At 41.8% G+C, this 8812-nt stretch overlaps 1 protein-coding gene across 1 annotated transcript; it reads right to left on the bottom strand.

Moving 5' to 3' along the window:
- Nucleotides 1-815: 815 nt before the first annotated feature.
- Nucleotides 816-7398, bottom strand: LOC112493671. The gene is made up of 4 exons (XM_025080078.1): nucleotides 6911-7398; nucleotides 1288-1585; nucleotides 927-1144; nucleotides 816-836 (listed from the first exon to the last, which is right to left on the bottom strand). The coding sequence occupies exons 1-4, from the start codon at nucleotides 7271-7273 to the stop codon at nucleotides 816-818; spliced, it is 900 nt and encodes a 299-aa protein (XP_024935846.1). The 5' UTR covers nucleotides 7274-7398.
- Between the last annotated feature and the right edge of the window lie 1414 nt (nucleotides 7399-8812).

Below are 8812 nucleotides of genomic sequence, written 5' to 3'. Positions count from 1 at the left end.
AAAAAAAAATATTATGATAGCCATGGGCGCCCTTCCGAATCATTTAAATTCCGATATTTGCGAACTCCGTATCTTTAAATCCAATAAAGTTATTTAGGTGTTCTGTTTCTCGCGCCTCACCCTGTATAATGTAATTGTATAAGATGTAATGTACAAATAAAGACAACGTGTGCTTTACGTTATTGCATATCACTTGATCCTTCAATGCTAGCAGATCCTAACCATCTGGATTGTTCCTTCTATGCGTTATCTTAATAAATAATTCTCAGAAGTCGCTCACACTCTTTGTCACATAGAGAGGTAGAGGTATGGAGCACGCTTTAAAAATGACGCTTGCAACCGCTACGACTCAGTTCAAAAATGGCCGAGAAGTTTTATGTTCAAATACTGCCTGTCGTATTTGTACCCATTGAATGGGTGCAAAACAGTTTACAACAGAGCACTCGACTAGCCGTTGAAAATGCACTAAGAATGAGCAGCGCGCTCCAACATATTTTGTGCATAATTGACATTAATGGCGGTACGGCCATTAAGGAGATACGAAATAACCAAATTTGGTTTAGAAGAATATAAGGTAAGCATTGAAGAATTCATATAATTCGATTATAACAAAATAATATTTTGGTTTTACAGTAATGTGAACAACAATAGTAGCAGCAGCAGCAGCAGCAGCAGCAGCAGCAGCAGTAGTAGTAGTATAGTAGTCACAGTAGTAACAGTAGAATTGTTTTTTTTTTTATTTTCATGATATTGCATACATTCAATTATGAATATTTCATTTGACTATAGCAGCAGCAGCAGCAGCAGAATTAGTATCAGTAGTAGCAGTAGATGTTCTAAAATGAAAAAAATATGATAGTTTCTTTAATCATAGTCTTCTTCTGAAAAAAAAAATTATCCATTTCCATACCTTGTCCTAACCTAACCATTGTACCTAACCATTTCACAAATAGCTTGTTTCCACGTTTCCTCAGTATCTTCTCCACAAGATATATGTCGGGATACTTGACGCTGGTAAGTTCATGCTCGTAGAAGCCGCCTTCGATGGGATGATCCTGGTAGTCCTTGAGATTGTACGTCACTGGATCGGTATTCTTCACTCGACTTATCGTGAAAATTTCAGTCGTCCAATTGGGTGTATAGCCTTTGTCGAAAACGTGTTTAAATTTGCTGATTCGTACTTTGTCGCCGACTTTAAAGTTCGATCGTTTAAGTGTGGACTTGACTTTGAATTTATTATACACCCGTTGTAGTAGTTCCTTCTCGTTACGAGCAGTCACATCTGACGGCTAAACTTTGGTCGTTTAAGTGTGGTCTTGACTTTGAATTTCTTGTACACCCGTTGTAGTAGATCCTTCTCGTTACGATCAGTCACATCCGTCGGTTTCATACCAATGGTACGATGCTTACTGTTATTGTAAGAGGATACCACGTCCGATAAGATATCCAGCCACCGGTAATTGCCCTGTAGGCTAAACTGCATCCACATCTTACTTTTCAGCGTACGATTAAAGCGCTCGCAGATCGATGCTTTCAAGTTACTGAACGTCGAGTACAGGGTAATACCGTGCTTTTGCATAAGATCCTTGAATTCGGAATTGTAAAACTCTCGGCCTTGGTCAACATGCAATTTCTTCGGAATTCGACCCTTCGCCAGTACAGATCTCATAGCTGTTGTTACGTCTTTAGCGTTCTTGCTCTTGGTCGGCACGGCCCAAGCAAACTTTGAAAATATGTCGATGACGGTGAGCAGATACTTGTATCCGCAGTTCTCTCTGGTGTACGCTGACATGTCAACGAGATCCGCTTGCCAAGTCTCGTCAAATCCACGGGCATCAACGTGCCGGCGCTGGTAATTTCTCCTGGCAGGTCTATACAGTTCCTTTAACTTTGAAAAGTGTCGATGACGGTAAGCAGATACTTGTATCCGTGGTTCTCTCTGGCATACGCTGACATGTCAACGAGATCCGCTTGCCAAGTCTCGTCCAATCCACGAATGTCTACGTGCCGGCGCTGGTAATTTCTCCTGGCAGGTCTATGCAGTTCCTTCACCACCGCTGACTTTTTTCCATCCATTCTCCAGCGCACTCAGTCTGGCGTCCAGCTGAGAAATGATCAGAGAGTTGCGAATCGCCAATTCTTGTCCTGGCTCGATTACAGCTTGCAGAGACACGGCCCTAGCAAACTTTGAAAAGTGTCGATGACGGTAAGCAGATACTTGTATCCGTGGTTCTCTCTGGCATACGCTGACATGTCAACGAGATCCGCTTGCCAAGTCTCGTCCAATCCACGAATGTCTACGTGCCGGCGCTGGTAATTTCTCCTGGCAGGTCTATGCAGTTCCTTCACCACCGCTGACTTTTTTCCATCCATTCTCCAGCGCACTCAGTCTGGCGTCCAGCTGGGAAATGATCAGAGAGTTGCGAATTGCCAATTCTTGTCCTGGCTCGATATCAGCTTGCAGACGTTTCAGCGCATCCTTCGTAGTAGAATCTAGAGATTGAATCATCAAGTTGTTGTTATCGATATCATTGCGCATTCCGGCAGTCACGTGAAACACGGTATTCAGCTCCTGCTTCACTACAGTTTTCATCAGATTCAAGGTCACAGCATCGTTTTCCTCCTCAGGATTGGCGACGTTACAAAGCTTCTTGTTATCAATGTCGTAGTGCCCAGCAGCAGTGAATTTGAATCCAGCGCCAGGGAGACCACGGCTACTCGTAACCGCGGTCCTGCTACTCAACTGACGTCCAAACACGTCGACACTCATATTCAAAGTGGCGATCGCGATCGTTTTATCGAATTAATAAATGATACCCGCCTTGCGCAATTCTTCGATAATCGATACGATTTCGTTCGAGTGACTGGGGTTACCAGCTTCCCGAGACGCAAGGAGCAGGCGAAGCCGGTCTACCAGTTCGTTCGGATTGTCCCAGTACACGTAATCCGTTCGTTTGTCCTTGGCAGCGATCATGTACCGCGGTACTATACCTTGGCCCGTTACAGAGGGCTGTTCGATCAGTTTTGCAATAACGTTATTAAATTTGAAACTCTTGCTCTTACGAATTTCACCATCAGGTTTATAGTACTTTCTATGTGAATTCGTCGTTCAAATAATGTTTTTGTAATTGTCCATGTCATCCTGGGTTATACTAGTCTCGTCAGGTACCTTCCAGAATAAGAGTTCGATCAAACCCGCAGTTTTCAAGTAAGTCGTATCACCTACGGTGAAGGCACCAATAATTGAACAATCCCCAGTAAATGAACAGATCACTGTTTTTACGGATAATAGTGTATAGATGCATATTTTGATACCCTTTTTTTGTGGAATTTATACATCGATATCGTAGGTAAATATTAAGTTCATCCCACAAATGTAGTTCGCGCGTGGCGTGCCGTCATCAGACGATTGCAGAGGACGCGGATTCGTATCAAATGATATAGTAGGTATGGCTGTTTGCACTAGTTACTGTCAGGATATATAATTAGTTAAGAAGTATCTATTAAGAAACAATATCGTTATCTCCGACAAATTGGCGATTTAACCTTTCATTTCGCAAATTTTTCGTAATTCATAACCTCAAAATACCTCTATATTCAGGGTATTCAATTATTGGATCTAGAGAAGCTGGTATTCCAATGAATGAACAGAGATGTTCATTTATTAGATTCCTCAGGTATCGATGGAAACCAATGAATGAACGACTGTTATTTATTTTTGTATGTACCTAGGTAAATTATTTTCTAATACAGATATTTAATATTATCTTTAATCAAGATTTGTATGTGAACCGTTTTAACTCCAGAGATATTAAGTTTTAGTTTATTTCGTTTCAAACAGATGTCGGACAGTACAGTTATGGTAAAATCAGCGTACCAGAAATTCAAATACAGCCAAGAAGACCTGAATAAAGCTTTATATGAAATACGAAGCAATTAATTAACCCCATGCCGTGCATCGATGAAGTACAGGATTCCAAAAGGAACTCTTCACAACAAATTAACAGGGAAAGTACCTGTGAATCGAAAGATGGGTCCGAAGACTGTACTAACGGCAGAAGAAGAAGAAGCGAGACGTGAAAAGTGGATAATTGACAAAGCAAAAGTAGGATTTCCGATGCACCCGGAAGTGGTGAAAGACGCAGTACAAAATGTTCTGAACGACGCTAAGCGAGATAATCCATTCGTTGATAGTAGGCCTGGTAAGAAGTGAATGTCCTTGTTCTTAAAACGGAAACCGGAAATAGTGAAAAGAAACAGAAATATCTCTAAAGCGAGAGCTGCTGTTACCGAAGAAAAAATTCGCTTGTGGTTTGCCGAAGTAGTCAATTTCATCGAAGAAGAAAGAGTAGCTGACCTACTGAAAGACGGTAGACGGATATTTAATTGTGATGAAATAGGAATGCAGACATGTCCAAAGACGGGAGTTGTCCTCGGTCCGAAGGGGTTTAAAAATTTGTACGAAATCGCTAGTGGCCCAGAGAAAGAATCGATCACGGTCTTGTGCACATTTTCTGCCAACGGAGAAGTAGCGCCTCCTATGGTGATCTTCCCATACAAGACGATTCCTGGCCACATAGCGGATTCACTTTCGGATGGATGGGCTATTGGGCGCTCCGATTCTGGATGGATGGTGTCCAGTACTTTTTATGAGTACGTGGCAAATGTGTTTTACCCATTCCTAGTGGAAAAGAATATACAGTTTCCCGACATACTTTTCCTCGACGGACACAAGTCACATCTGAGTCTCGAATTGTGTACATTCTGTATTGAGAAGCAAATTATCGTTTACTGTCTACCACCGAATTCAACGCATATAATGCAACCGTGCGATGTCTCGATATTCCGTCCACTGAAAGAGTGTTGGAGAAAGATTGTGAGATCGCGCAAGCAGGAATCCATAAAAACAATTACTAAATCGAACTTCGTACCGCTGTTCAAAATAGCATTCGACGAATCAGTTAAACTAGAAACAATTGTGAGCGGTTTAAGAGCATGTGGACTCTTCCCATTTAATCCTGATGCGATCGATTACTCCAAGTGTATTTCGGAAAGACATAAGAGTATAAAAAACGCGACGGCTTTTTCGGTTAAGCCTACGTCGGAAGAATACGCGATCACCAAGAAAGTCATTGAACACACCCTAGGACCGAAAGAAACTAACAGTTTCATTAAAATTCATCAGGAAAGCAATGATTGCGAAGATTCCTTATTTCAAGTGTGGAAACTGTGCACGGAACTGTGCACGAAGCAAAGAGGACATGAATTAGAGCTAACCAGTGTCGTGACAGAGCAGATCCCAGGGATCGAGAATTGTGTTACATTCGAAAAAACTCAGGAATTGGATATACCCATTGAGTTTATCGCAGACGATGTTGATTTGAAATTAACAGGTATTTCAAACGAAGCCCTAATTTTCGAAGAGCCTAATTTTTCGAATATTATCGAAACTTCGATGCTCGCGATAAAGCCACTTGAAACTGTGAATGAAGATGCTGCAAAGCAAAATGAGACGAATCAGAGAAAGAAACCCCTCTTGCTGCAGTCAGCTGTTAAAACTAACGTACTAATTAAAACGGAACAACTTAATAAAGACTTAGCTGAAACGGTTGCGGAAAAAGAAAATACAGCAACAGTTAAGCGAAAACTGCCGATCGTAATGAGTAACGTAGTTGTTGTGGCAGCGTCTGACAAAAAATCAGGGAATAGTGCTCAGAACGATATTTGGAAAGCACATTTACATTGGCCAAAGATTGGCGAGCAAAGAAGAGGTAAACGGAAAGTGCCCACGAAGAAGCTACTCTTCGCAATTACTTCTAAGGAGTGGAAAGAAGTTGAAGAGAGAAAGCAATCCGCATTATTAGAGAAACAACGAATCGCCACAGAAAAACGTACGATCATAGAAGAAAAAAGGAAAAACAACGAAAAGGCTGCAAAAATAATTAAAGTAAAAAAGGAACTACGAGAAAAATTTCAGTCCGCCAGAAAAAAGAAGTCACAAGTCTCGAATATATCGGACTCAATTAAAAACTCGACCGAAGACATTCGCTTTCATTTAGCAGTATCGCCAGTACCACTTCATTTGGTCCAGGCAGAAGAAGATGAATCTCATTCTATACCGAGTTGTTTAGACGCTCGTGTGGTACAAGATAATTCGATGGAAAAAGAAAACGAATCAGTCAGAACGAGACGTGCTAAGAGAAAGAAGAGTGCTGTAAAGATAGTCAAGAAAACGAAACTACACCTGTGTTAAATTAGTGATGCTCTATATGATTTAAGTTCCTTTTTATTGTTATAATAGTTCTATGAAAAACTGTTTAATGGTTATTACCTTTAAAGATAACAGATAATTTATATGATATGAATGCTGACAAATAAACTAAATTCACATCCTTGCTTGATTTTATGCAATGAGAAAGTATTGTTCATTTATTGGTTTTCGGCTGTTCATTTACTGGTGTCAAGACTGTTCATTAATCGGTTCAACGTGTTCAGTTACTGGTGAATCCTGCATTATCACTGTTAATATTTTCTTTTATATACTTCCTGAACCTAAAAAAATATTTAATTGATTGATTTTTATAGCTTATAATATATTGTATTGAATGGAAATCATTTCACAGGTCTAGTACTTATGGTTATTGAGAAAATCGGTTTTAAAGTGAGCTTGTTCCTTAATCGTTCATTTACTGGTGCCTTCACCCTACATGGATTCGATCACCCTCAAAGCGTTTTTGTAATTGTCCATGTCATCCTGGGTTATACTAGTCTCATCAGGTACCTTCCTGAACAAGAGTTCGATCAAACCCGCAGTTTTCCAGTAAGTCGTGTCACCTACATGGATTCGATCACCCTTAAAGCTGATGGGCGAATCGCCTATCATCAATTTGTTCTTGGCGAGTTTGCGCACACCATAGGCGGTATCCAATTGTTTATTCTCCCTCGATTGCAGCATATCGAGATACCGTTGCGTAGGATCATTCCGATTAACGGATACGTCTGCGTCATCGTTATCTCCTTCATCTTCGTCATCATGTTTACCTTCTTCTTCTTCTTCTTCGAAAGAATCATTCTTTAGCGACTTGAAGGGTTCATCTGCTGATCTAAACGTATCATCCGCTTCTACGTCTTGCTTTACTTCATCCTTAATCTCGTCCTTGATAAGATTACGTTCAGGCCGAGATGCAGTCACTAGTTTCTGCAGTGGAGTCACTACCGGTTTCAAAACCTCACTCATCGTCTGTTCGACGTTCTCTCTACCCAATTTTAGCATTCTATGCTTTTTGCGAATCGCATCGCTGGCTTTAGCGATTTGGCGTAAAACGTCTTTTTGCTCCCGAAGTTTTCCGCGTTGCGTGTTTTCGCTGCCGAATCCAAAACGTTACTGCATTCACTTTTTTCAATGATCACTCATTTATGCTCACGAAGCAATCGAATCCTTTTCTGTATCTACCTCCGTCGAGGTCGCTGTCCTTGTCGATCACGAGAAACCCATACTTATCACCGTTCCAGCATGCCGAACACAGGTCTTTAAACCGTGCGTAAGTCATATCAGTGTTTACATGGTCATCGTAAACATGCTTGAGATTCATTTCATCCTGCTTAAAGAGCACCAGCAGATTAGCATTGTCCCGTACCAGATGTTTGGGAATGCGAGCGTACGTTTGACAGAGATAGAAACAGTCAACGTCCCTGTGCCGTCCCATGCTGAAGAAGGCTCTAATGTTATCTTCCTTCTCGCCGGCATTGTCGTCGTAACTAATTATCGAGTTTGGACGTGCCTCGTTAGGTGGCAGCACTTGTTCGTGTTCCGTAAAGGGAAAGTACTCGACGCCGTCCACGGATGCGAGTAAACGTTCTAAAAACTTGTACTTTGGCTGATCAAGCGATACTGAGTATACGTAGACGTTTTCGAATCTTAATCCGTTGGGATGGGTTATGAGAGCGAGCAGTGCGTTCGTCTTGCCGCAATTGGATGGTCCGCAAAACACTGCACGTATACTGCCTAGCAGTCATTCGCCGTGTCGCTTGACCTCCTTCTTCTCCTTTACTCGCACGATTTTGTCAAAGTTCGTTACAGGTAGCCTGGCCGACTGTTTCTCGAACCTCATCTCGATCTTGACTAATGTGGAACCTATAAATGACTAGTTTATAAGGATCAGTGATCAGTCGGAACTGTTTCACCGCAGGGACATGATCGTGCATTCTAAGCGTAAACGCATTGGGAAGAAAAAATCTCATCGTGGCAGAGGACTAGTCAACAGGATCATCAACAGTCTACCCGTTGAGTTACATATACCCGGTTATCACTACTGCGGGCCTGGTACGAAACTAGCAAAGAGACTGTATTTGAAACCCTACAAAAAAGGACTAGGCCTTCATCTGAAGCCAAAAAACTTGAAGTGAAACTACCACGCCGGGCGCTGACCGATGCGGATCTGCTAAAGTACGCCAAGATCATGAAGATTCCACATTTTCGCGGAGTCTTCATGCGGAACGCTATGCCGAAGGGTGGACCGTACAAGTACGAGTCGGCAATCGTCAATCTCGACGACGAAGATGGTCCAGGAACACACTGGGTCGCGTACAAGAAGCTGAACGATCGAGTCGTTTATTTCGACAGTTTCGGCAATCTTCGACCGCCGCTAGATCTTATCGGATATCTCGCTGTTGGGAGTGTAAAGTACAATTACGAGCGATATCAGCAGTACGATACTGTTGCATGTGGACACTTGTGCTTAAAGTTCCTATGCGGACAATTAAATCGTAGAAACAAGTATCGTCTATATAAGCTTGCTATGTAATTTCGCAA

The sequence above is a fragment of the Cephus cinctus genome, unplaced genomic scaffold (assembly GCF_000341935.2).
Source record: "Cephus cinctus unplaced genomic scaffold, Ccin1 Ccin1_scaffold0126, whole genome shotgun sequence".
Lineage (NCBI taxonomy): Eukaryota > Metazoa > Arthropoda > Insecta > Hymenoptera > Cephidae > Cephus > Cephus cinctus.
This window is presented reverse-complemented; position numbering and strand designations above follow the sequence as displayed.

Excerpts from the sequence above, each read along its gene's own strand:
- LOC112493671 (XM_025080078.1), bottom strand. The coding sequence starts at position 7,273 with ATGCTAAAATTGGGTAGAGAGAACGTCGAACAGACGATGAGTGAGGTT. Across the intron at positions 1,586-6,910 it reads AATTGGATACCGCCTATGGT|GATCTTATGCAAAAGCACGG; the intron begins GTGCGCAAACTC and ends TCCGAATTCAAG. Across the intron at positions 1,145-1,287 it reads TAAACGACCAAAGTTTAGCC|GCTATACACCCAATTGGACG; the intron begins GTCAGATGTGAC and ends TTTTCGACAAAG.